Source organism: Epinephelus lanceolatus, chromosome 3, assembly GCF_041903045.1.
Source record: "Epinephelus lanceolatus isolate andai-2023 chromosome 3, ASM4190304v1, whole genome shotgun sequence".
In the NCBI taxonomy this organism is placed as follows: Eukaryota; Metazoa; Chordata; class Actinopteri; order Perciformes; family Serranidae; genus Epinephelus; species Epinephelus lanceolatus.
Genome location: NC_135736.1, coordinates 18,902,724 through 18,930,532, shown reverse-complemented (window position 1 = coordinate 18,930,532; position 27,809 = coordinate 18,902,724). Strand labels below are relative to the sequence as shown.

General features: G+C 41.8%; 3 protein-coding genes across 4 annotated transcripts; 2 read left to right on the top strand and 1 right to left on the bottom strand.

Annotated features, from left to right (window-relative positions):
* The first annotated feature begins 1,080 nt into the window (after window positions 1–1,080).
* On the top strand, window positions 1,081–4,251 carry LOC117255471 (tubulin beta-4B chain). Its single transcript, XM_033624426.2, has 5 exons — window positions 1,081–1,336; window positions 2,173–2,281; window positions 2,371–2,481; window positions 2,678–2,922; window positions 3,013–4,251. The coding sequence occupies exons 1-5, from the start codon at window positions 1,280–1,282 to the stop codon at window positions 3,823–3,825; spliced, it is 1,335 nt and encodes a 444-aa protein (XP_033480317.1). The 5' UTR covers window positions 1,081–1,279; the 3' UTR covers window positions 3,826–4,251.
* A 785-nt stretch (window positions 4,252–5,036) lies between these two features.
* Window positions 5,037–18,914, top strand: dennd1c (DENN domain containing 1C). Of its 2 annotated transcripts, XM_033624911.2 has the most exons (23): window positions 5,037–5,220; window positions 6,878–6,942; window positions 7,654–7,697; window positions 9,204–9,253; window positions 9,337–9,456; window positions 9,572–9,641; window positions 9,738–9,818; window positions 9,912–9,977; window positions 10,888–10,941; window positions 11,076–11,186; window positions 11,468–11,568; window positions 12,473–12,518; window positions 12,641–12,742; window positions 13,537–13,662; window positions 13,833–13,934; window positions 15,698–15,788; window positions 15,879–15,919; window positions 16,007–16,057; window positions 16,157–16,204; window positions 16,320–16,427; window positions 16,686–16,768; window positions 16,885–17,098; window positions 17,189–18,914. In XM_033624911.2, the coding sequence occupies exons 1-23, from the start codon at window positions 5,204–5,206 to the stop codon at window positions 18,185–18,187; spliced, it is 2,790 nt and encodes a 929-aa protein (XP_033480802.2). In that variant the 5' UTR covers window positions 5,037–5,203; the 3' UTR covers window positions 18,188–18,914. The 2 variants fall into 2 exon arrangements, with proteins under 2 accessions (XP_033480802.2, XP_033480803.2); XM_033624912.2 differs by lacking the exon at window positions 9,912–9,977.
* Window positions 18,915–18,960: 46 nt separating this feature from the next.
* crb3b (crumbs homolog 3b) lies at window positions 18,961–25,448 on the bottom strand. The gene is made up of 3 exons (XM_033623084.2): window positions 25,279–25,448; window positions 22,167–22,254; window positions 18,961–19,743 (listed from the first exon to the last, which is right to left on the bottom strand). The coding sequence occupies exons 1-3, from the start codon at window positions 25,446–25,448 to the stop codon at window positions 19,507–19,509; spliced, it is 495 nt and encodes a 164-aa protein (XP_033478975.1). The 3' UTR covers window positions 18,961–19,506.
* Between the last annotated feature and the right edge of the window lie 2,361 nt (window positions 25,449–27,809).

The following is a 27,809-nucleotide window of genomic DNA, read 5'->3' as shown; positions in this document are numbered from 1 at the left end:
AAACACGATGTTGTCTTGCCTTAATGTAGACATCATTGTTAATCTTATTCACGTTGAGTTGATGTTGTGGTCTAACGTTACCACACAACTTTATCCAAAGGAGACACTTTTCTCGGTTGAGATGTGGTTTAGGAAAGGGTAAAAAATACACCTTGTCACCCAGCCTCTCAGGATACCTTGTGTCGGAGTTGCATGTACCCCATGCACACGTTTGACCATTTTTAAACTTCAAATCTCCAAAAAAGCTCATAAAACCAAACAAAACTGACTTTCTGTAATGCATTTCAATGTACGTCCAGGCAGAGAATGTCCGAGTGTATGGGAATGGCTATACGCACTGTGCACTGTGTTTTCTAAATATTGTACCTATGACGTGTAATTCTTTTACTGTATTTTTATTTTATTTTTTTTTTTACCAGGTCACTTAGCCATGTTCCTTCTGGCCTTTTGGCTACAAATGGGTGCATTTACATTTTATTTTTAAAATGTTCATTAATGTATTGTCCCTCTACAACAAATAAAGATAAATGAAAAAAGAAAAAAAAAGAAACATTACTATTGCACTTTCTCCTAGGTTGGGCCCATTTTTGAGTGAGATTGGCTGGACTATCACTCCAAGTTCCATGCCACAAGTGAATCCCTGTCATGCCAACACTCCTCATTATCCAGGAAATGACTAAAGAAAGTCCACACCAAGACACATGTAGGATAGGCCACACATCACTGCTCAAACTGTGCCATATAAGCAATGTTACATACAAAAGTGTAGTCATATGATAATCAAAACATTGCCTTTCTAACCCACCAGACAGTCTGGATTGTACCAACTGAATCCATTTTGGAATCACACTGAGGCTCCGTCTTTATTCATGAGCCTAACTCCTCCACATGCTGATGTCAGCAGACACTTAACTGCTTCAAGCTTTAAGAGGAGCCTTAATCTGGTTGTTTATCCTCCCAGTGTTGTCTCACACCCATGTCAGTCCAACAAAAACCGGTCTCCCAACGAGCCAGCCCAGGCAGGCCAATTTTCCGGCCGTGCCCGGTTCCCGTTGCCATGGAGATGACGTCATGCTGCAGCACCGGGATGAACGGCGCAGCCGCGGACGGAGGGAAGGGCGAGACAGAAAGCTTCCAACGCAGCCAGAGCTCCTCCGCCATTCAGCCAGACTGTCGACTGAACCGGGAGGGCCAGGACCGAACAGCAGAAGAACCGGAGCCCGTCGTCAGCTTCCCCCCCCGTGTTTCTCCGTGAGACTCCCCATACCGCAGCGACAACATGCGTGAGATAGTGCACCTGCAGGCCGGGCAGTGCGGGAACCAGATTGGAGCAAAGGTATGTAAAACGCACGCGCCCGCCTCGTTTGATCTACCTGTTAACAGCGCTCGGTTTTATGTGGTTGAATTCAAGTTTGTGGGTGTTTATGCCGACGTGTCGACTGTCAGAGGCCATGTTGTCCACAGGAAACACTAAATAGGTCAACACAGTGGAGTGGAAAGTGTTGTGTAAGACTGAGGACAGCGTACAATAGCATCCTTTAGGATGGGCGGCGGCGAGCCGAGACATCCCCGCTGCTGTCGCTGATGCCCTTTAAATGTACGATACCACCTAAACTGTGTGTGTGTGTGTGTGTGTTAGAGAGAGAGGGGTGTGGCTCCGAATGCACTGGAACGCCGGCATGCAGTTTTTCAACACCCACCTATTAGGTCATATTTAGTTTTTTTCCCATCATCCCTGCTGCAAATATTAAGTGTAGCCTCATTTAAATGTAGATTAACACATCTTTTGAGAGTATCTGTGAACCAGAGATTGATCTGTAGTGAAAATTGGCTTCAAATAGCTTGTTTTGTCTGACTTACAGTGAAATATTCAAACAGAGGACACTGGAATACTCCAGAAGCTGGAACAGGCAAACATTTTGCATTTTTCCTTTAAAGACGTCATGATATGATATGATAATTTGATCATCAAATTTATTCAATCATTAAATTTACCGTCAGTTAATTCTCTGTCAATCAGCTGCCGTGGCTCAACAAGTGGAGCAGGTTGTAAAATGCCATGTAAGTGCAGGGCATGTCCTTTACACTGTGTTAAGTTATTAACATGTCAGTAAATTCAGGCTGTGTGATTAACTGGTTTATGTCTGATCCATCCCATCGACCTGTCTCTAGTTCTGGGAGGTGATCAGTGATGAGCACGGCATCGACCCAACAGGAACCTACCATGGAGACAGTGATCTGCAGCTGGACAGAATCAATGTCTACTATAATGAGGCTTCAGGTCAGAGCTGTTATGAACAAGCAAACTCGATGTCTGTCTGTCGTTTCTTTTCTGATCGAAAAAAATTGACACATGCATTTGTGTTCCAGGTGGGAAGTACGTGCCTAGGGCCATCTTAGTGGATTTGGAGCCAGGCACTATGGACTCTGTCCGCTCCGGCCCTTTCGGACAGATCTTCAGACCCGACAACTTCGTCTTTGGTATGTGATCTATTGATTCTATTGCACAGAGAAAATGAAATTCCATTTTAATTATCAGCATACCAGAGAGAGTTGCTGTATTCGATATCGATAAGTGAAACTGTTTTCCAGTTAAAATGATAAACTAAGACCTTTTCTCAGGATGCGTAAGGCTGAATATTCAAAGGACGGATTATAACTACCCCTTTCCTTCAAGGCCAGAGTGGAGCTGGTAACAACTGGGCAAAGGGCCACTACACAGAGGGAGCCGAGCTGGTGGACTCGGTCCTGGACGTGGTGAGGAAGGAGGCTGAGAGCTGCGACTGCCTGCAGGGTTTCCAGCTTACACACTCCCTGGGCGGTGGTACCGGCTCTGGTATGGGAACTCTGCTCATCAGCAAGATCCGTGAGGAGTACCCTGATCGTATCATGAACACCTTCAGCGTGGTGCCTTCTCCTAAGGTACAGCGATCACGTCACATTCTTATTGGTGTTTTATATTTTTTGTTCTGGCTTTTTATCCCCCCTGACCTTTCCCTTTTCTGCCTCCAGGTGTCAGACACAGTGGTTGAGCCCTACAACGCCACCCTGTCTGTCCACCAGCTGGTTGAGAACACAGATGAGACTTACTGCATCGACAACGAAGCCCTGTATGACATCTGCTTCCGCACCCTCAAACTCACCACACCCACTTATGGAGACCTCAACCACCTGGTCTCTGCCACCATGAGCGGGGTGACAACTTGCCTGCGTTTCCCTGGCCAGCTCAACGCTGACCTCCGCAAACTGGCCGTCAACATGGTGCCCTTCCCTCGTCTGCACTTCTTCATGCCCGGATTTGCCCCTCTCACCAGCAGAGGCAGCCAGCAGTACAGAGCCCTCTCTGTGCCCGAACTCACACAGCAGATGTTCGACGCCAAGAACATGATGGCAGCCTGCGACCCGCGCCACGGCCGCTACCTGACTGTGGCAGCGGTGTTCCGCGGCCGCATGTCCATGAAGGAGGTGGACGAGCAGATGCTCAACGTGCAGAACAAGAACAGCAGCTACTTCGTGGAGTGGATCCCCAACAACGTCAAGACGGCCGTGTGCGACATCCCGCCCCGCGGGCTCAAGATGGCCGCCACCTTCATCGGCAATAGCACGGCCATCCAGGAGCTGTTCAAGCGCATCTCTGAGCAGTTCACCGCCATGTTCCGCCGCAAGGCCTTCCTCCACTGGTACACCGGCGAGGGCATGGACGAGATGGAGTTCACTGAGGCGGAGAGCAACATGAACGACTTGGTGTCCGAGTACCAGCAGTACCAGGATGCCACGGCTGAGGAGGGAGAGTTTGAGGAGGAGGGAGAAGAGGAGGTGGCCTAAGGCTAAAAATCACTCGTCATTTCTCTACTGCACTCATCATAACTCCATCCAACCATCCATCCACTCATCTCACTCCTACTCTGCCCTCTTTCTCTGGCTTTTCTATCACACTATCTCCTCTCTCTGCTCTCCTCTCTCAGTAATCCCTCTCTATGCCTCCCCTCTGTCTTTCATCAGCAGCCCCTTCTCCACTAGCCACAGTACGATTCACAACACTAAACTGACTCTCCCATCTTGGTGCTCATATAGAGGTAGCTAACACAGTTGTGCTCGTGGTGTTTTGTCAGTAGCTTTCTGTTGATGTTCATTTATCACCATCAGTCCAACAGTACCTCGGCCAAATATTCAATAAAACTGTTCAACTCACGCAAATTTGATCACTTGTCTAATTTGGCATTGATTGAAATAAATTTGTTGGAAAAGATATCCCATTGCTTGTTTGATGTTATTCTGTGTGATACACTTTGAATTATAATACATTTGAAAATGAAATACAAACAGAAGAGATAATTAGCCCTTACACTGTAGATTTAAGTATTTCTGAAATGCCTTTCCAAAACTGTATTTGACTGAAATAGACCAAAGAGAGTATTAAGATTCAGTTTCCAGTTTTACTCTAGATGTCACAGTACGAAGGCAAACCAAAATGGAGACATGCACCGTCCACAGATTAGGCAGTTTCGCATAAACACCACTGGGAGGCAGTGACGAGATCTGTAAGTTTAGAGCCTCTGTGAGCAGGATGTGGAAACATGTTGTTGCCTCTTTTCCACTAAGACACCTATCACACCAAATGCTCTGTTGTGACATGTCAGAAATACTTACTTATATAGATGAATGAAAAATGACATCAAAAGTGAAGAAATGATGGGAAATTTTTTTAATGCAGATCTCACTGAGGTCAAAGATCAGAGATACTTACTCTATATCTTGATTATTCCTGCAGCTGCTGATGCAGATACATAGGATTTGTGTTTTGTAGCTAAAAACTATCTCTTGACCTGATGGCGTATAATTTTTATAGCAGAAGAGAATATCTAATTCTTATGAAGGTAAAAGAAGGGGAAATACTATTAAAAGACAACAACGGAAATCTAACAGAGGTGATATAAATACTCTCTAACAGCTCTGAGAGGTGGTCTCATAACAGACGTCATACAAATACATACACACACACACTGACACAACACACATACTGACATAGATCAGGAAGTGTTCTGTCATTTCGATTGCGCTGATTGCGCAGACTGCTGCTACCGCCGCTGTCTGCCTCCGTTCACACCACTGCTACATCCGAGGTATGACTATCATCTGGTACACCTGCTGAAGACCTCTGCCCTCCTGGACAAACACATGGACACAGACACATCTAGACAACATGGGCTCCAGACTAAGGTGAGTTAATCTTGTCATTTTGGCTCGACCTTCCATCATCACTCTGCCCGTCATTCTGTTCTTGTGGTTTTTATTACTTCCTCTCACAACTGCACAGGAAGTTTCCTGCAGCAACTGTGTTGCCCTTTATGTGCTGCCTGCCATACACTTCGTGGTAGACCTGTTCTTGTTCAAAGCAGAGTAAAATGTTCATCTGTTTGTTGGATATGACCATTATTTGAATATTTTACAGTAATCACACTCAACCAGTGGTGGAAGAAATACTCAGGTCTTTAAGTAAAGTAGTGTATAACTACTCTGGTAAAAGTAGGCTACAAGTCCTGCATTTAAAGTGAAAGTACTAATTATGTAAAATGGCCCACTTCTGCATATTATTCTGAAGTTCTTGGGCTGTCAGATTGTTTTAACAGTTCTCTAAATTAAAGGGAGTTTAGTCTGGGATTTCACAGATTTCACACTTCAAGTTTGAAGTGATTGTTTCATAATTATTAATGCATTAATATGTTCATCACTTTAATGTTGCAGCTGGCCAAGATCAAGCTGATTTAAACTACTTTGTGAATCCCTCCATAGTCTGATCTTTAATAACACATCATACTTTATTACTTGATTGATATTTTGTATGTCAATCTGCAAAGTAATTGGTGACTAAAGTTATCAAATAAATATATAGTATCAAAAAAAGTGCAATATTTGCCTCTGAAATGCACAGTAAATGTAGAAAGTGGCATAAAGCAGAAATACTGAAGCAAAGTACCTCAAAATTGTACTTAAGTACAGTGCTTGAGTAAATGTACTTAGTTACATTACACCACGACACCTGTCTCTAACGGATATATCCCAGTTTACCTTTGTCCTTAACAAGATACCTGTTTCATAACTTCCTGAGAGCAAAATCTTCTACATTTTATGAAATTGTGATTTGAGTCTCTATATATATATCTATTGGGCGGGACACATCACCCTAACACACCGCCCCATATATTGATAAAAATTTAAAGAAAAAATGTGCTGTTTCGTGAAAGGCAACCACGAACCGTCTGAAATAATTATTAGCAAATGTAATCATAATCACAAATAAATTTAACAAACATTATTATTACTACTGGTTCTAGTTTTTTGCTGTACTGCTTTGTGTGTGGTTTTACAAGTAGTGTTGTTGTACCACAACAGAAGCCATTGCTCGATAACTGTGAATTAACGTTAAACACCACACAGTCTCTATTTCATTACTTCCAAATATATTAAAAAGTGGAAAACTAGAATGTAATGTTAGTGCTATATAGATTACATTACTTTATACAATGTTAGTATGTCGTAAAAAATGTAATTAAAAAAGTTGTATGAAAAGTCACTGAAAAGTCATAGTGTGTTCCTGTGCAGCCCTCATTCTGCTCCCTAAAATGACACTCAGTCATCAAAACTTTGAGAATCTCTGATCTGAGATTTTTGTTTCAAAAGGCTCCAAAATTATCAGTTTAGCTGTTAGGTTTCTAAAACTTCCTCCCCACTGAGGTTTTGGTCGCAGGAGGTGTCAATTGAAAATGGCCCTGATTTGAGTAATATGCTAAATGTTGTGCAGCTTCACAGCAATGTCTCAACATGTTTTGGTGTGAGTACAATTTCACATCAAAGCTGTGAATCTCTTTCTTGTCAGACAAAACCCTGAGCGAACGTTCTACTGGTTCTTTGAAGCAACTTGTCCTGTAGCCAGAGACAAAGGTGAGTCCTCTGTTGATGAGCCGATGTAGTATATGAAATGACTAATTCCCAGCCTGTTCTGGCCTCTAAACAAGTGCATTGTGTGTTAAAGAGACATTCAGACGTGCAGAGTGTGTTGTCAGCAACAGAGAAGTTGATTAAAATTGTTCCTCAAATTCCTCCCGTGACTCTCTGCACCTTCTTCTTGTCATTTTCCTGCATGACCCACCACAACAATCTGATTGCTGCATGACCCACCACAACAATCTGACAGTTAAACACCATCTGACATTTGCTTTACACTTAAAAAGCAACAGTAATTAATTTATGAAATAATGGATAAGATGATAAGACGTAGTGTATATGAAGGTGTTTCTGCTGAGCTGAGAGTTGCTCATACTTCCTGTCATGTGATCAGAAAAACCACACAGCCTGTCTAGTCACACTTGAACCAGATGGGTTTGTGGTAATGTGACACAATGAACAGCTGGGTGTGAAATGAAAGGGTTTAAAATACTAAATACATTTTATTGACAAGTAAGTTGTGTCATTTGCAATTTTGATCATTTGTCACCACATAAACTGGATCTTTTTCTATTTCACTCACTGTTGCCTATAAAACACTGAAAAGATTTTGCTTCTCTACATGTACTTTGTGAATAAAGTTTGTCTGGAGTATTAGCCATGAGGTTCATTCATTCAAGTATTCATTCATTATTTTTAATGTTATAGATCCTGGTGTCCTGTTTCAGTTTCCAGAGGACTTCAGTGATGAGGTAGCCACCCATGTCTCCTGCTCCTGGAAACCTATGATAGTATCATAATTTGTGGATATGTTGTCATGTTAAAATGTTCATAAGGGATTGCAGTGTTAGCCCATCGCTTTGGTTTAGACTATAATATCTCAATTACTATTGAATGGATTGCCATGAATTTTTAGCATTCGTTGTCCTCAGAGGATGTATCTTACTTACTTACTTAGAACAGATCAACATAATAAATGTACAGTGACAAAATGTAACAACAATGTAACAATAACATTAATTTTAGTAATAATATAATAATAACAATATTAGTAATTGTGGTGGCATATGTTGTAAGTATGACTAATGATAACAGCAGCAGTAGGAGGCATCAGGCAGGACCACGGCAGCAGCACAACCACGATACACCATCCAGGCATAGCTGCGATATGAGTTAACCTGCGAGACAGTGGAGCACAAAGGCTCCGGAAAAGAAGCCGAGTTTGTGACATGCAGTAATAGGACGTGAATGTTAGCAAATGAAGAAGAACCAACTTTTCAGAAACTAAGGAGAGAGAGAGAAGGAGCGAAGGTGTATTGTAGGAGGTCCCCCGGCAGTCTAGGCCTATGTCAGCCTAACTAGGGGCTGGTTCAGTCTGAGCCAGCGCTAACTATAAGCTTCATCGAAAAGGAAAGTCTTAAGTCTAAAGATGATATAAAGTTGATATAAAGTTGATTTTGGTTGTGATGTCAGGCGACCAAAATTTAATGGCAGGACATATGTAATACCAGTGTCATTTTGAGGTACAGTATTGACGACAGATGACACTGATATTTTTTTGGTTTTAAGTTGTGTTGTTAAGTAACTAAAATCAAACCACTTTTCCAAACATCTCATGATAATGTAATCTTGACACAGGATAACAACATTTAATCGTAAGGTATAGAGAACGAAACCCAGCGTCTGCAGAACATCATAATTTTATCATCCACATGACAAAAAATTCTAAAAATGTTATGGGATCGTTTTCATTCCACCCAAAATTTTACATCTGTCTGATGTAAGAGTCCAATGTCTTTCTGACGCCATATTGACATCCAGTGCCACCTGGGTAAGTTTGTAGTAACGTTTGTAATCTGGAGTAAAAGGTCTCAACAGCTATTTGGTGGATTAGCATGAAATGTGGTTCAGACAGTCATGTCGGCCTCATTATGAATTATAATAACTTTGGTGATCTTCTGAAATTTTATCTACTAATTTAATTAATTTGTCCAACACTTTGGTTTATGACCAAATACCTGCGAAACTACTGACCTTTTCATTAGCCTCAGCTTTATTTTGTGGTTCATGCTAATTTGTTAGTTTATTAGATTCTATTGTACCTGCCTAACATTAGCATCAGTGTGAGCATGTTAGCATTCTGACTCAAAACACTGCTGTGCCTCAGTAGTCTCACAGAGCCATTAGCATTGCTGTTGTCTTTTAGACTTTGAGTTTATTTCTCACTTTTCATTTTACACATTTCTTTCCCATGATAGGAGTCTTGTCAAACATTACCCAGGTTCTGCTTCCCGTATGACATACAAAGGTAAGTATAAACTCTCTTTACTCCAGGTTTCATTTCTATTTTGTTTTTCACATGCCTGCCTCTCACTACTCTCATCTGCACAGAGCGAGGGAGGGAGTGGCCGTGCAGCACTTTACTTTTGTTTTGACTGACCTTGAAGGATGCCAGCGGTTTGGCTTTTGTCGTCTCGCCAACAGCACACATACCTGCCTGTGCATACTCAGGTACATTTGTGTGAGGATGTCTGAAGTGAAAGAGTAATTGTCATTTCATAATTGTCAAGTTGAACCATGCCTTTAACATCATGATTAAAACCATTATTATTGAATTTGGCTGCAGTTATCTTCCCTGGTTTGAAGTGTTTTACAAACTTCTCAACAACTTGGCTGATTGCCTCTCAAAAGGACAGGTGAGTTTTCATTACTCATGTGTAATCTTTCTGCTCTGTAATCTGCACACTCTAGTGTGAGTATCATTAACATGACGACCATCATGTTCTCAACAGACCAATGAGATGAAAGCACTGCTGGCTGCTCTCTACAAGCAGCCCTTACCACTGGCAGCTGGGTCTGTCACTCTGCAGATGGTAAATCTCTAATTATCCAATGAGAACCAGGAGTCACACTTGACTTTATGGCTGTTTTTTGTCAGTGGTTAGTGTGTTGTGTTTTTTTCTGAGGGAGAGCAGCTATTGGTCAGCACAGAGGTGTCTCATCCTGTTGGACACCCAGAGGGACAAGAGGGGGTGAGTCCCAAAGGGGTTCATGTGGTCTGGAGTAGCGGCCAAGCGGATACAGACTAACCCCTGCTGGAAAGATTCAGCTATCTTTGCTTGATGGCTAAAACTGATGTGTGCGGACTAAAAACTTGTCACTCACCCCTCTAATCCAATGTTTAAGCCAAACCTAATGCAATTTGCACTAATGTCTGCTGTTCATTGTGACCTTTGGAACTGTTGACTGTTTGTATCCATAACCCATGTATAACCCATGACTGTACTGAGCCCACAGTAAATGTTTTGTCCTACGAGAAAGGCCTCAAAGTGGCCAAAAGCCACAGCTGGTTGTATTTTGTGGATAGTTGCTTGGGAGTTTCATTCCAAAATAAGAAATCATCGGCTTGAAAGAAACATTGAAAACAATAATGTGGTGTCAAAATTGAGAAAATATGATAAAAGTTGTAACCCTGATTGATATGGTTGATAACAGCAAGTGTGGTCTGATACTATAGGTCCAAGAATTCTGGTTGCCTTAGCAGTAACTTGATACAGCTCTGATAGGGCATTAAGTTAGTAAACGCAATTAGAATTCAGTGTGGGAATGGCGGAGTCCGCCACTAACAATGAAAACTTATATATAGAGTGGTAATTACTGAATGCAAATACCCTGAATGGCTACCGCAGATAAATGCCGAATACTGAAGATTACCATAAATAGGATTTGATTTCATAAAAATCTTAACTATAACTTTAAGGCTGTGTTTTAGTAAGACATTGGCTTACATATTAGTTTGCATCTAGCAAGAAATTTTGGAATGAAAGCCTCAAGTCTGATCCTGTAAACTATAATGCATGCATGCCTTGCTGAAAGCAAAAACACTTCTTTTAATTTTCTCCCAGTTTTCTAATTGTGTTTTGTTTCATTCGTTTTGACCAGATTCCATATTTCATCGCTCCAGACCCCAGAAGTCTCCCTTCCATCCCTGAAAATGTGAGTATGGAAGATTAAACTAAACTCATGGTTGCTGTCTTATACAGCAGGTGGGGTTTTGTACATTTTGCCCATTCAAACTAATGTGTGTGTGTGTGTGTGTGTGTGTGTGTGTGTGTGTGTTGGTTTACCAGAGGAACTTGACAGAGCTGATTGTGGCAGTAGATGTTGGGAACCTTCTCCAGCTCTATGCCAGCATGCTGTTTGAGAGACGCATCCTCATCTTTGCCAGCAAACTCAGCACAGTAAGTCACACTTTTTTGTTCTTTTATTTTTGTAGGATTTTATTTTTACGTCTGTCTAAAGAGGCATGTTCGCTCTCTCAAAACCTTATTGGAGACAGAAACCACTTTGCTGTATGCAGCTACTTGGAAACCAAACTCAGTGCAGCCAGAATAACCTCCATTGTGCTGCCTTGAGGTCACAAATTGACCACCATATGTGGCCTATGGCAGGCCGCACAAAAAGACTTTTGTGTCCTGCATGTTGTTGACTTTAACAGTCGTCCATTTTGTGTTGTGTGTAGCTGACATCTTGTGTGCACGCACTCAGTGCTGTGTTATACCCCATGTACTGGCAACACATCTTCATCCCTGTCCTCCCACCCCATCTACTGGATTACTGCTGGTAAGAAGACTACTTTCCTACCCCCCTACCAACATTCCTCCCTCCTTACCTATGTATCTGCCTACCTACCTACCTACATTCCTCCCTCCTTACCTATCTATCTACCTACCTGCCTGCCTACCTACCTACCTACCTACCTACCTACCTACCTGCCTGCCTACCTAACTACCTACCTCTCTACCTACCTCTCTACTTACCTACCTACATACATACATACATACATACGTACATACTTATCTACCCCCATGCCTACCTTCCTACTTCCCTCCTTACCCTAACCTCATCCCTCCTTATCTTCTTACCTGCCGGTCTACCTACCTCCCTACTTACCTACCGACATACATACTCACCTACCTGCCTACCTTCCTACATCACTCCTCACCTACCCACCTATCTACCTACCTCCCTCTTTACCTACCTACTTACCTACCAAGATCCCTCCTTACCCACCTATCTATCTATCTATCTATCTATCTATCTATCTATCTATCTATCTATCTACATTGCTCTTTACCTGCCTCTCTACCTACCTCCCTACTTACCTACCTACATAAGTACTTTTTCCTACCCCATGCCTACCTTCCTACTCCCTCCTCCCTCCTTACCTAACCTCATCCCTCCTTACCTACCTACCCACCTACCTACATTGCTTCTTACCTACCTGTCTACCTTCCTACATCACTCCTCACCTACCCACCTATCTACCTACCTCCCTCTTTACCTACCTACTTACCTACCAAGATCCCTCCTTACCTACCCACCTATCTACCTCCCTCTCTCCCTACCTAGCTATTTAGCTAACTACCTACCTACCTACCTACCTACCTACCTTCCTACCTACTTACCTCCTTACCTATCAATCTACCCACCTACAGTGTACTCACACTTTTTTATTTGGTTACAGTGCACCTATGCCTTACCTGATAGGGGTCCATACCAGTCTATCTGAGGTAAACTACTGATTAAAACAATCTAAAGTCACTTTATTACCAAACCTTTGAATATACCAGCTTTGTCCCTACAGTCTGACACACCCAAGAGATCATACTGTGTCTCTGTGTCCGTCTGACAGAGGGTGAGGAGTCGTGGGTTGGAGGAAGTCGTAATTCTGAATGTGGACACAAACACTCTGGAAACCCCCTTTGACGACATGAAAAGGATACCTTCAGATGTGGTAACAAAAAGTTTTCTGTAATAAATGCTCCGTGTGTAGGTTTGTGTAATCATATATGTCTTTTTGTTGTCTCTCACTTAACACTTAACTGTTTTTATAGAAAGGAGAGTATGACTGGAGAGTTATTTAAGTGAAATTTGTACCACAGAATCAGCAGATGCTTGTTAGTTAAAGGGCACAGGTGGCCTGGTGACATATGGCCCAACAGGAAATAAACTAGGAAGTAAAAGTGCCTTTTATGCACTCCTGTTTGCGTTTACACCACATCTGTAGGGGCGTGAAGATCAGGAAAATTAGACTGACAACAAATGTAAAAACAGCAACTTCAACAAATAGGAAGCAAAGCAGCTGATGGTTACTGTGTGAATATATTCTGTACACTGTACAATGTACACAGTACACACGTTGTCGCAGCTTCACACTTGGGACTAGTCAGTGATGATCACCATTTAAAACTCAGCCTTACTAGCCCCTGCACAATCAGAAAGTACCACCACCAGAGCAGAGACATTTTGGGGCAAGAAACTTTTGCAGAGCAACCAAATTTAGACCGTGGTTCCTCTGGCGGAAACATAGCAAGACTGAGAGTTCCTAAAATAGCTCCAAAAATACAGTCAGGGGCTTTTGCTAGATTTTTTTATTGTCGCTGTCTACAATTGACAATCTAACAAAGGCAAAATGACAAAAAGGTTATTCTCTGTAGCAGAATGGTGTTGTCTTCATCATAGTTATTGAGCAGCAGCAGCAGTTGCTCTTGATTTATATCACAGACATAAATGTGCATATGTCTCCAGATGTCCGAGCTGAAGGTGTGTTTGAAGCGTCAGGCGGTGTCTCCTGGCTGTGGTGTCTCAAGGGCCTTCCTGAAGGCTCAGGCTCTGCTGTTTGGAGGCTACAGGGACGCTCTGCAGGGTCACAAGGTCAGTCACTCAAAACAGTTTTTGCAGAGTTTAACACTTAAGTTTCTTTCAATAAAAATTACAGCACTAAAGTGTTCTCTGCATTTCTATGGGTCATTTCTACGGGCAGCTTTACGTGCCTGTGTATATTTTTTGGACTCTGTTGTGACTATCTCTGTCTTCCTTTGCAGGAGGGTGAGATGTGGTTCAGTGAGGAACTGTTTCTAGATCACAAGTCTGCCAGTATGAGGCAGTTCCTGCAGAGTGCCATTCATTTACAGTCCTTCAAACAGGTACACACTATGCCTCATGCTGATTACTGCCCTCTGCTGGACAGATACTGCCATTATAACACAGGAGAAAGTCTAGTTGGGCAGAGAATTTCAGGTCTCAGTCGCTTTGGTATATTTCTCAAATCAGAATTGAAACTACTTTTTCAACCTCCACGTCATCGAGTCACTTGTGCACATTGAGTAAATTACAATGGTATGGCAAACTCATACAAATGATGATGTACAACTGTCTGCTGTTTCCTACATTATCAAATGCCAGCGTAATGTCGATCAGAATGTATTATACTGGTTCTGTGTTGAACAGTCTTACCCCCAAAAAACATCAGGCATGAATTAATTGCATAGGTCATTACATGCAAAATGGCTGGTTGTCATTATGTGTCAAGCACATTATCTACACATTATTAGACTTTTTTTTTGTAAATGTGTCCTAAATTGATGAATTGTTCTCAGGTGAGTCTTGACTTTCAATAATGCAGGTGAATGTATAAAGCATTAGATCAACCAATGATCAACCAGTTCTCTGAAATAGCTCACAGGTGCATCTTATCTCATGGATAAGACATTCCAAAAAAATTCTTTACACGATGCATTGCAAGGAAAGGTATCCATTGCGATGAATCTGTGGTGCGACAGACAGGAATGTCAGTGCTATTCTCCATACAGCAGTGCATGTACAGTTCTGCCCAAGGGGTGTTTCCTGTTTTCATCATCCATCGTTTATTCAGGGAAAATTGACTAAGCATTGAGCTCTTTTACAGCAATGCCCTGAGATAACATTCGATGGGCCAGAAGGATGCAGATATTTAATTGCGATAAAGTGATGAAAAAAAGTCCATAAAAACAAAACAAGTAGCAGCAGTGTCTATCAAGAATTACAAACAGCAATAAAAAACATTAAAAATAATTTAAGGACATATACATAACAACAACAACAATAAAAACAGTAATATGTAGGAAATCATGTCTGTCATTTAACCAAAGCAGCAACACTGTAAAACAACCATATCATCTAGCATACACTTGAAATGATCTACAGATACATACCTGTCCAGTTTAAATACCTCTTGCAACTTGTTCCATTTATGTGGGGTGAAAAAACTAAAAGCTAATTTACCGAGCTCAGAACTGATCTGAGGGGTTTCAAGGGATGAAAATTCCTGTCAGTCCTGTGTGTGGAGCATTTTCTTTTTTTGTCCTGTGTGCTATGCAGTGCTGTAAAACAGTCTTTTTCTTTTCTGTATTGCAATGGCATGATCTGTCAACAAATTAAAGTACAAATTGTAAAGGTGTAAATGGGAATCCTGTCCAACTCTCACAATCAAATCTGCCACATTCAGTAATGTGTGACTTTGTACTGCTGAAATTGACATAAATATTTACTTTAGAGATTTTGATTAAGATACAGGCTTGTGCAGATAAGACAATGTGTGGTGCTGTTTGTACGAATAGTTTCCTAGAAGTGCATTTATTGTTTTGCAAGATGATTCAGGAAATATACCAAAGCGACCGAGAGAAAATGTCTCCGACATCGTTTGATGCAGGTTCTTAATTTCACAGACTATGTGTTGGTTGCTATTTCAGGCCTGGTGTTTAGATGTCTAACATGATAAAAGCCACAGAATTGTATGCTGCATGATAAAGTGCTGATAAATCAGTTGTGAAGTCAGCTGGTCATCCTTAGGTTACTGCTAACGAGTGAGCATTCTCATGTATTTTATTCTAGTAATTAAAAATGATCAAATATTTGTTTGCTTTTTTAGTTCATTGATGGTCGCCTGGATATTCTAAACAAAGGGACGGAACCAGACGATCTCTTTGAGGAGGAGATCCTAAAGTGTGAAACAGCTGCAGGTGTGTATTTGTGTGTGTGTGCATGTGTCTAATTACCTAGTACTCACTTAACACTCATCCTCTTCCCTTTGTGCTTCTGTGTGTTTACAGGGAGAGGCAGATCTTATCAACAGCTAGTTGGTAATTTGAAGGTAAGCTTTCATTTTTAATGAAACAGTTTGAAGTTTGTTCCCCTCTTGCTGAAACGTGCAACACTGACGCCCTTGTACTTTTGACAGAAAGGGGGAGGAGCCCTCATCCTTAACATGAAGTCCAAAGCAAACATGAGGGTGAGTGTGAGCCAAGGTGTTTTTGCAGGGAGGAGGGCGAGTGAATATAGTCTGTGTTATCAAAACAACTCTGTTCACAATGATTTTAATCTCTCCCAGGCCAAAGGTCTCACCAAGTCTGGGTTGAAAAACCTGCTGATGCACAAGGTGGGTCAGTGTTTATGTGGGCACATGCTTCAATTGAATCAAAATCTGCAGTGGTGTTACTATAATACTTCTCCTTGTGTGTGTGTGTGTGTGTGTGTGTGTGTGTGTAATGCAGGTCCACAATGACGAACACTCCCTACAAAGGGGAGGATCTATGTCACACCGCCGTGCCCAGTCTGACTGCTTGCAGAACCGCCTGCCAATCACACAACACTTTGGGAAGGTGAGATCTGTCTCAAAACAATCACATATCTGTTTTAAATATTATAAAACTGTAACAGACATCATACACATTCACCCTCCTCATTACCCAATCTGCTTATTCTACTGTCCTGCACTGCTTCTTTGTGCTGTTTGCACCTTTTATTGCTCCATTTCTATGCTCTGCTTTATTTTGATTCCCTCCAATATCTGTCACCTCTGTTTGGGAATGTTGCGTTGCTATTTCTTTGCCTCGTTACTCTATGTTGCCTCATGTCAGTCTCGCCCCCGTCGGCCTGCTCACAAACTTAGGGCTCCCAGAGACGAGGAGGATGTGCAGGACAACAGAGACACATGGGATGGGTGAGAGTCAGAGAGAAACTGAGAGATGGAGAAATGTGGAAAACCCCAGGGTAAATATAACAATACATGTATAAATGTTCTTGTTTGTGCCATTCCTGCTTATCTCTTTGCATCAGAGCTGTGTCTGGCCCCGTGGTCGAGCCTGACTCTGAGCTCCAGAAGGATGAAGAAGAAGGGGAAGATTCCATGCTATGTGACTCAGAGGAGATGGATCTGCTGGGGGAGATCTTTGACACGCTCAGCTCCCGGAGCTCCCACGACCGCGGCCTGCTGTACGGCACACGTAGCCTGGATCTTTTTGGACCAGACAGCCATGACTATATCACAAAGGTAAGAAGATCACACACACACACACACACACACACACACACACAATGTGAATGTGATTTCTGGTCTTACATTAGCTGTTGTGTTTTCCAGTGTGGTTTTCCAGCCAACCCCAGCCAGGAGAGCCTGTCCCTGTCCATCAGCGGCAGTGGCAGCCTGCACAGCTGGAATCTGGAAACCACAGAGGAGCTGTCAGACCTGACGGAAGACTCTGATTGCCTGGACACCAGCGTGCCAGAGAAGGAGGAGACAGAGAGTCTGCAGGCAGCGTGTGAAATAGAGGAGCAAGAAAGCAGACAGAGGGAGGTAGGAGAGATACAGGAAGAAGTGAAGGTTGCAATAAATGGGAAACAAGAAGAAGAAGAAGAAGAAGTATATGATGGAAATAACTCAGAGGAAGTGAAATTAGAGGAAGAGATAGAGAAAAGGAGTCAAGAAAAGAGAGTGAGTTTAGGAGAGGACCCTGTGAAAGAAATGGCTGAAAAGTGTGAGGATGACGGGTTGAAAGAAAATCAGGAAGATCAGCAAAGTCAGAGTGAGGAGATAGCTGAGGGACAGGAGAAGGACGGAGCGAATGAAATGCAGAAAGATGAAGCAGGAGAGGAAGAGGGAAAAGAGCAGCAGGAGGAGAAAGGTAAAGAGGTGGAAGAATCTTTAAACAAACTAAATCATCCCAATGATGAGGAGCAGCAGCAGCAACAGGAGGACAATCTGAAACTCACAGCATCTCCAGGGCCCCAAAGTCTCATCATTGACCCTAAACCTCCAGCAGGTCAGGAAACAAAGAGTGAAGAAGCAGTGAAAAAAGAGGAGCAGAAGTTGAAACAGACCCCCACTCCTCCTAAAGTGCTTTCTGCTGTAGCACACTTCCAGTCTCAGGCGCATAGCCAGAGCTTTCAGGTGAAGTCCAGGACCAAGCCACTGGCTGAATCTGGGAGACCCTGCAACACGCTTTGGAGCAGAGAGAACGCACAAACTCACCCGCCATGTGACTTGAATGTATCGGAAGGGAAAAACCGCTCAGAGGAGCACGAGGAGGAGGAGCTGCCTCTAATCAAAGTGTCTGAACTTAAGAAGAGATTTGAAGCTTAAAGGACGGGGCTGGTGAGATTCTAGTTGGTCTTACTTTCAACAAATCCAATGAAAATACCAAAATGAGCAAAGTCTGTCTCTCAGTACTTGCTGGTTTCTCCAGTTTCTCCTGCCTGTGTGTGACTCTCAGTCCCAAGCCCATTGGCTTCTATTGTAGATCTTTGAAAAGGGGACACATGCAAGGCTGTAGTCATGTTGCCAATGTTGTTTGTGGGGGGGGGTGGGGGGGTGGGGGCTGAGTGTGTGTTCATCATAATGAAGGAACACGCCACCCAGTGACAGTGTGGCTCACTCGTGTGGTTTGAATAGGTTTTGGTCTTTTCACGGGATTTGTTGAAAGTAAGGAAAAACACAAACTTGCTGGCAGGTCACCTCACCAAAAATGAGCAAATATTTAAAGAGATTTTTGTTTGTCTGAACGTCGTGCACTTCATGAAATGACTGGTGAATTCCACTTAGAATTAAGTAAACAAGGCTGCATGAATGAAATCAATGAGTTCTCTAACAGTGAGGGCGAATGATGTTTAGCGTATCTGCTACTGTATGATGGCCCGTTTGTCACTGATGCATGAATATTTTCTACAAGTGTATGTGTGTGAGAAAGAGATACGCACTCCATCAGCTAAAACTGACAAATGATGAGTTTTGCATTTCTGGTAAGTCTTCACACAGAATCTGAATATCTGAATAACTTAAAAACTAATAAACTCAACATGTTGAACATTTACCGTAACATCCCTTCAATGCTGCGAGACAGGGGACAGACAGGGTCGTGCACATTCCTTGTTTATTTACAGAACACCTTGTGTAGCATGCATACTGACTTTTTTTTTATAATTTTTTTAAGAAATTGAGCTTCTCATAGCGTGACATAAAAGTGCATCACAGTCATTGTTTTCATCAATATCCTTCATCATTGGAAACAGTGTAAAACACAGTGTTTTATATATAAATACACAGAACACAGTTCAAATATACTAACCTCTGTACAAATACAAAATATACTTTAGCTCATGTTCTTTATGTGGCAGAATAAAGGGAGTGAGTTTTTTTTATAAAGGAATACAACAGGCATTATAATGGCACATTTCATGCGGTGAAACAGGTGATAAAAGTGACAGTCTGTATTTGTCATCGAGAATGAAAAGGTGCGGCACAAACAGTGTTCCTTATGTCTAAAGAGTTTCTGGTGCAAAGGACAAACACGGGTCATCCCCGAGGACAGCCACACAGCAACATCAGAAGACATCAGGCATCAATCCTCAGTTGTACACAGTGACGGGGAGTGGCTCAGGTGTGAGTCCACTTTTATGCGTTCATCATATGAGGCGCTCTTCTTTGGGCAGCGGTAGAGGCAGGCCAGGTTTTTCAGATCCCGCTGATCCCGTCTGTTTCTTCTCCTCTGCGCTGGGCCTGTATGTTCCCTCCATCCTCCTTTTCTTCCTGATGAGGCACAGCAGCAGCAGCACAACCAGGCTGAGCACGGACAGCACGGTCAACACAAACACTGATACTGTAGGGGAGATTAACACTTGCATCGCCATGGTGACAGACAGCTGAGGAGGGAATCACACACACAGGTAGGGCAGAGGGGTCAGTAAATGTATAACTCCAGATAAAACTATTGATTGAGGTCAAACAAAGTCTATGTGATGTTTTGGTATGCAATATCCAAAGAATTTCAAAGAAGTTTCCTGGAGAGAACTTTGTAATTTGGCACTTCATTATACATTTTCGATGATTTAACTTTTATTTTACTGGGAATATTCCCATTGAGTTTCAATATCTCTCTGGTCAAGACAGTAGCACAAAGAGTGTCACAACAGACTTAAAACCAGCTGCGGATTTACAGCACACAACTGAATTATCAGCATTCTGTGACTCCTTCTGTAAGTCCTTAATCCTGTTTTTCAAATCTCTCAAGCTTATAATATGAGCCAGATTAAGGTGTCTCTGTAGCAGACGCTGTGATGAGGGAGCAAAAACCTTAGGAGAACAGTGCAGGTTCGTGGACGGACGCACATAAATTGTTCATGCGACCAAAGGTTGCAGTTATAGTGATAGTTTTAGGAGTCAGTAGGGAAGGAGGAGGCAGTTTATGTAATATGTCCTCATAAAGAACTGCTATGACATGCGGAAAGCCAAATCAAAGATGAATCACAACGGGAGAATGCAGAGAATACAGAGCGTGTTCAATTGGTGCACTTCAAATTACAGTAAAAGCATATCCTACAGTCTTTGAATCAATGAATAGCAGGTAAACTAAATATGTAAAAATAAAAATTGTTATTTGTCTACAGGCAAGCATACAACAGTAACGTTTTTAATAATGTGAATTCACTTATGAATATTTTCACGTGTTTAAAATGAGCTTTTCTTTTGAGGGAATTCATTTTTTTTTTTTGTAATTTGTACCAAAGCACACTCTTCAAAAATTTAGGGGAACACTTAATCATCAGTATAACACCCCGTCAGTTAAACTTCAGGAATATCAATCTGTCCATTTAAGAAGCACAAGTGATTGTGAATCAGTTTCAGCTGCTTTGGTGAAAATGAAAGTGACAACAGGTGCAATGGAGAGGCAAAAGCAAGACAATCCCCACTAAGGAATGGTTTTACATGTGGTGGCCACAGACAGTTGCTCTCTCCTTATCCTTCCTTCCTGACTAGTTTGGTGTTCTGCTAGTGTCCTTGTCACTACTAGTAGCATGAAGCGGTTCCTGTAGCCCAATCAGGTTGCACAGGTAGTCCATCTCCTCCAGGATGGCACATCCATATGTGTGGTCGCAAGAAGGTTTGCTGTGTCTCCCAGCACAGTCTCAAGAGCATGGAGGAGATACCAGGAGACCGACCATTACGCCAGGAGGGCTGGACAGGGTCGTAGACGGGCATCAACCCAGCAGCAGGACTGGTATCTGCTCCTTTGTGTGAGAAGGAACAGGAGGAGCACTGCCAGAGGCCTACAGAATGACCTCCAGCAGGCTACTGGTGTGCATGTTTCTGACCAAACTGTCAGAAACAGACTCCAGGAGGGCTGCATGAGGGCCCACATCCTCTAGTGGGAGCCGTGCTCACAGGTCAGCACCATGCAGCTCGACTGGCCAGAGAACACCAGAACTGGCATATTCGCCATTGGCGCCCCATTCTCTTCACAGGTGAGAGCAGGTTCACAGTGAGCACGTGAAAAAGTCTGGAGACGCCGTGGTGAACGTTATGCTCCATGCAACATCATAAATCATGAACAGTTTGGTGGTGGGTCAGTGATGGTCTGGGGAGGCATATCCTAGGAGGGTCACACAGACCTCCATGTCATAGCCAACAGACTGCTGTTAGGTACCTGGAAGAAATTCTCTGAGTGACTGTCCGACCTTATGCTGGTGCAGTGGGCTCTCAGTTCCTCCTGGTGCAGGACAGTTCCCGGCCTCATGTGGACAGTGTGTAGACAGTTCCTGGATGACCAAGGCGTTGATGTCATTGCCTTGCCCTCTCATTTCCCTGACCTAAATCCAACTGAGCACCTATGGGACGTTATGTATCGGTGCATCCGACACCGCTAAGTACCACCACAGACTGTCCAGGAGTTCACTGATGCCCTGACCCAGGTTTGGGAGGAGATCCTCAAGGACACCATCTGCTTACTCATCAGGAGCATGCCCAGACGTTGTCAGGAGGTCATACAGGCATGCGGGGGCCGTACAAACTACCAAATCCAGCTGAATCCAGCCCTCCATATGTTGATGGTTTTGGTTTCCACTGTTACATCATTTTGCTCTCAACAATTTATACAATGTACATCAGTAAAGATTTTCAACTTAAATAATTCGTTTATCAAAGTCTGATGTGTGATTCAAGTCCTCCCTTTAATTATGAGCAGCGTTTATACCAGGAAACATCCTAGGAAGCAACATTCCCAGAAAATGAGGAGTTACCAAAGTCTCCTTAGCAGCAAATGTGGGAATGAGATCATGTCTGAACTCACCTTTCTAAGAACAGAAAATATTGCGAGGCCTGTGTTCTTACATCGGGACCAACACAGCATCAGCTGGATAGAAATGACAGTGGGGCATCTGAAAAAAAAGGACAAATCAGAGGTTGATCAGATGGGTCTCAGCACTGTCCAAGATTTTATGAATAAGAGAAAAAACAGATGCTTTAGGTTAGACAGCATTGACTGAGAAAGGCCCATGTCAAATCACATTTTATTCATACAACACAAATTGTGAAAAAACAAAACAAGGTAATTAAATATGCATGTGAACAAGAGAAGGGGAGAGACCATCACCACAGGTACATACAGTGTCTGTGTGTCTGGCCTGCTGTAGACAGTTTACACCTCATGGAAATGAGAAAGACTAAAAACTCCACAGCCAGATGACCTGTGTAACAAAAAAGCAACCTAATTGTCAAGGAAATATGCTTCTTCCAGGCCTTTGTTACCCCTTTTCCACCAAATTAGCTATAGTTTTTTAACTGGTTCTGTTTGGGATTCTTGGAACCATGACGCTATCCAGCTCACGTTTCCACCAGTTGAGAGTGGAACCATTGTAATCAAGGATGTGTCATCAATGGAGGTCGTTGCACAATGCACAATGGGAGAAAATAGTTGTAGGAAAATCATGGATTGCATTGATTAGCTGCAAACATTAGTTCTGTTATTACAGATATTAGTTTTTATTATTAGTGTTAATGAGACCACTGCACTCTCTATTTTTCTGACAGTTTCTCACTTGACTTCTCCATTGCTGTCATCTCCATCCTCTCTTTCCAACCTGTACAATACCACACACCCACTGCACAGTTCGCACTTCAGCTCAAGAAAAACCTGTATTTTTTGGTTCCGGTTGAGAACCAATGTTTCGGGGTTTAAGCCAATTTATTTTGGTGGAAATGCCGGTTCAAAATTAGGTGTCAGAGCAAGTACAGAACCAGTTCCATGTTGGTGGAAGAGGGGTATGGGAGCTTTAAATACCAGGAGAAAGATCTTATCAACTCAGGACAGCTAAAATGTTTAGGAGCAATTATGTCACTGACACAACTCAGACAAGACAAGAACTTCAGCATTTTGGATGAGCTATAGATGAGTTGCACGCCTTGAGAAAAAAATGGCACCATACTTTTTGTTGCTCCATGTATGATGTTACATCTTGTCCAATACAACACCAGGAAGTATGAGCTCTAAAGTTACCACAGAGGTCAATAAACACTTCACTAACACAAACACCAAAGTTTCGGCTGAGTGTTTCACATAGGTAGTATTTACAGCAGGGCTGTGGTACTGGATTGTATTACATTCGTCAGGGTTGTTGAAGTTTTCCGCTCAGCGAGTGTGTTATTTCCAAAAAGACCAACAATATGCCGTACACTGAAAGTTAGCCTAACAGTAGTGCAGGTAGACAAAGACAAACATGTTGATTTATGTGTGAGCAGAACAATCAATGCTAATGAAAATATTATGTTATAAAAATATATATTATAGTGCAGTATCCAAATTGCAGGAGCTGCAATTATTGCTAACAAGTAAAATCTGTCACAGCATCCCATTATAAATAAAGCATTGAGATGCTACAGAGATGGCTACAAATTATAATCCAGATTTACGGAAACATACACTCTAAAACAATGACAAAATGAAGTTTTTCATCATTAAAAAAAATTAAGTTATTTTCATTAACATGTTTTAGTCCATTGACAACTTATTTTAAGAAGACGGTCATAATCCAAAACATTTTTGACACTGTTGAGTAGAATGGAATTAAAATAAACAAATCAGAATATGTTAAATATATAGTTTCACTGTCACTAAATATCAGCACAACTTTTGGAGAAATATCAATTGATTCAACTTAATTAAGGTTTCAAGGTCAAAGCAAATCATGTTGGTTGTACTGAACTAATTGAGTTTGTCAGATAAAAAAGACTCATGGGATTTACTCAATGATGCTAGAATTGGAGCTACTTAAAAAGATGCATGCAAATTGTTACCTTAATAATCTTAAATTTAATTTTTTATTGTTGGTACTCCAGCAAAGATCACATTGTCATCATTTTTATATTTCTGTCAGTTAAAATGACATGCAAAAAATACCACTCCCACCAAAAACACAACTCATATCGCAATATCCATCAAAATAACTGCAATGATTTTCTTTTTTGCTATAATGCCGTTCTAATAAAAAGCATTACAGCTGAAGCGATTAGTCAATTCATTTCCTAATGGAAAATAAATTGGCAAATATTTTGGTAAGAAACCAATCATTTGAGTCACTTTTTGAACAAAAATACCAAACATTTATTTGCTACTTCTCCTTTTATATTATACTAAATTAAACATATTTAGTCTTTCAAGACAACTCAAGATGTCTTGAAGGAAGCTGTCAATGTCATTTCCCATTATTTTATATTTTATAAGCAAAATCAATTATCAATTGTTTGAGAAAAATATCAGTTGTATTCCTACAATGATGAATTAACTTTTACCTGTACACATCAATTAAAATAAATCACATATTTACTGTTGCTGCACCTTTGTAACCTTTGTGTAAATGAGTTTATAAATCAATATATAATATGTTTACATGGACAGACCACCGAAACCACAGAGTACATCCTCTTAAGAACCACATAAGATGGATATAATGATGCAGTAGAAGAAAGAGAGGAAATTAAACTCACCATAAATGACCTGTCGCGTTACACACTCAGGTTATTTCAAAGATAAAGTGTTGGAGCTCCTTCAGACTCTGAAAAAGCCAATTTCCTCCCTAATCCTGAACTAAACTAATCACACCGACACACCCACTCAAGTTTTATACTGCAACAGGCGGACGCATGTGTGCGCGCGGCGGAATGCTGCAGTTCCTGCTGCACCTGTTGAGCCGGTGCTGCTCGGCTCAGGTGAGCCTCCTGCTGCTGCTGCTGCTGCTGCTGCTGGGAAATGACAGGTGAAACCGCTGATACGTAAAGAATACAGGAGCCTCTGCAGGCTCTCTGACTCACGAGGACGCTCAGAAACGGTTTCGGTTATAGCTCGAGTCGCAGGTCACCTGTAGTCTGTCTTTGAGGGGAAATTTGGTAAATGACTCGGGTGTTACCTGCCGGTTAGTGAGCGTACAGGTGAGATGACGGCCGACGTGCCCCGTGGTGACTCTTGGTTCAGAGCAAGGTGTTGTAGCAAAGCGACAAAAGTTTTAATCCAGCCCGGGCTTGGTGTGTACGCGGCATAGCTGAAACTATTTTCTCTCACACTCACCTGCCTGTGCATATGCAAATGAGCTTAGTCACTTGTCCTGTGTGCGCCAATCAGAAACGTCTTCTTATCTCACTTCCTCTGCCTGCTGCTCACTCCCTTCTTTTTCTTTTTTCTTTTTTTTTTTTGCCATCAAATAGTTTTAATTTTGACATTTCATGATCTTATTGCTTGTTTTAAAATGTCCTACTTTGAAAGCACAAAGCACAGAGCTGAGTGCAGAGATGCCTGGGTTGACTGATTGCCAGATGATCAATCACTGTGATATCATGAAGGTTTAATAATTAGAGAGGAAAGGCCTTGAGCGAGTTGAGAAGGCTGTTGTTTGTCAGATGGGGACAATCTGCTTTCTGGTGTGGCCTACTTTCATTATTACTAATCAAACAAACTTTGTCCATGTCCAAATAGTAGGACTCCTGACGTGCAGGACAAAGACACAGTGTGGATTTGGGCTTATCAGAGGTTAAAAAGAAAATAAGAATGAGTCATTCAAAGGAAAGTTAAACGCACAGATATAATGTCTCTTCAGACCTACACAAGTCACACAGAGAGGCTTCCTTTTTTAGTACAGACCTTTCAAACGTGTAGGTTTCCTTGCAAAATTGGAGGTAGGGATGGGCACATTGGGGGCTTTGGAAATTTTGTGCATCAAACACTTCATTTCCTTCATCCTGGTGTATTTTCTGCACAACTTTATGGTGGAGACAGTTTTATGTAAGGTAAAACACCAGGTGACAATTCAAAACAAAAAAACATATTATGGCAGATAGTGCAGTGAGGCTCTCAGGCATCCTGTATTGCTCTTAAACGTTTATTCTCCTGTAGATCATCTTTTCTTATTTAATATAGCTTTGCAGAGTACACACACACACACACACACACACACACACACACACACACATATACATCCTCTTTTGTGTCTTTTGTCTGGAAAATTAATCTCTGTAAATGTGCATGTGTCACCAGTGATAAATTATGCAATTTTAATTAATAGACAAACCCCTGAACTTTAATTTCATTTCATTTATTTGTCTCATGACCATATCACATGGCATGCAGTACAAACATTACACACAATAACAAAACAATGGCACACGGTGTGGCTAAAGTACAGCCAATGCTACTTAAACAAAGGAAGGGCATTCTTCAAAAAATAACCTAGTTTACAAATGACTTGTGGCTTATCTGATTGTAATAATAAAATTAATGTAAACATAGATGGACAGTTTAACTAATACTTTGGCAAATACCTTTCTCTGTAAGTCATCCAGCTTACATTCTGACATTCAAACAATATGAAACTCATCTCCCACATGATCATCACCACAGAGGCTGCAGATCCTCTGGTTTCTGTCCAGCCTTTTATATCTTCCACTGACTTTAGAAATTCCATGGTGACACCTATACACTCGTACTACGCAGGCTGAGCAAACTGTTGTACATTATTCCACTGAGTTTAGTTTCCTTACCCTCTATCAGCCTCCCATAGTCACCATTAATTCTCTTTCTACCTGCAATACAGAGTGGATACCTTCCTAACTCCACATTGACATATTATTGCAGGTTGTCATTTTAACTTTTAGGATATATTTTTGAAATTTGAGATGTAGTTTTTCCAATATCTATTCTTTCGAACCCCCACACTTCAAATGCATACAACATTACTGGTGTAACCAGCATGTCAAAAAGATCAAGTGTGATATCTGCAGGTAAATTAGATTTTCTACATTTACGGAGAATGGCAAACATTGCACGAGAAGCTTGCTCCTCCATGGCGGTCTTAAATGAACCATTATAATTCACAATGACTCCCAAGTTATTAAGCAATGAGCAATCTCTAAAGTTTCTTAATTACACACAAATTTCAATTTACTGATGCCAGCTTTTCTGTTGCCAAAAACTGTGATTCGAGTTTTATCACTATTAACCTTTAACCTCCATTTCTCGCAGAAATCGCACACATATGTGTATTTTGGTAAGATTTCTGTAAAAACATATCCCACGTGAATAAAGTCATAATATTTCAAGAAAAAAAATCTACCTGCCCTAAAGTGTGCTGTGCATGACATTATTGCTCTGCTGATATGTTAGTATCCCCATCAGGCCATCTGACAGACACAGAGCCACGTTTGGGACTCTCTCTGGATGAAACACTGTTTAGGGAGGTGGCTTTGTGCTGCCTCTCACTGGAGGTGGAAAATTGAAACTAACCAACACATTCTCACTCCGACCTCGTCACATATTGATCTTGGTCATGGACTTTCCACATCCACATACGACGTGCAAGGTACCCTGGGTGCATTGGTTGTTGACGTTCTGGGACACCGTGTCAGGTCCTGCCTGTTACATGCATTGTCTTCTTTCAAAATACAGTTC

Excerpts from the sequence above, each read along its gene's own strand:
- crb3b (XM_033623084.2), bottom strand. The coding sequence starts at position 25,448 with ATGCACAGGCAGGTGAGTGTGAGAGAAAATAGTTTCAGCTATGCCGCG. Across the intron at positions 22,255-25,278 it reads GTACGCTCACTAACCGGCAG|ATGCCCCACTGTCATTTCTA; the intron begins GTAACACCCGAG and ends CTTTTTTTTCAG. Across the intron at positions 19,744-22,166 it reads TATTTTCTGTTCTTAGAAAG|CTGTCTGTCACCATGGCGAT; the intron begins GTGAGTTCAGAC and ends TTCCCTCCTCAG.
- LOC117255471 (XM_033624426.2), top strand. The coding sequence starts at position 1,280 with ATGCGTGAGATAGTGCACCTGCAGGCCGGGCAGTGCGGGAACCAGATT. Across the intron at positions 1,337-2,172 it reads GGAACCAGATTGGAGCAAAG|TTCTGGGAGGTGATCAGTGA; the intron begins GTATGTAAAACG and ends ACCTGTCTCTAG. Across the intron at positions 2,282-2,370 it reads CTACTATAATGAGGCTTCAG|GTGGGAAGTACGTGCCTAGG; the intron begins GTCAGAGCTGTT and ends TTTGTGTTCCAG.
- dennd1c (XM_033624911.2), top strand. Across the intron at positions 16,205-16,319 it reads AAAACCTGCTGATGCACAAG|GTCCACAATGACGAACACTC; the intron begins GTGGGTCAGTGT and ends TGTGTAATGCAG. Across the intron at positions 17,099-17,188 it reads GCCATGACTATATCACAAAG|TGTGGTTTTCCAGCCAACCC; the intron begins GTAAGAAGATCA and ends TGTGTTTTCCAG.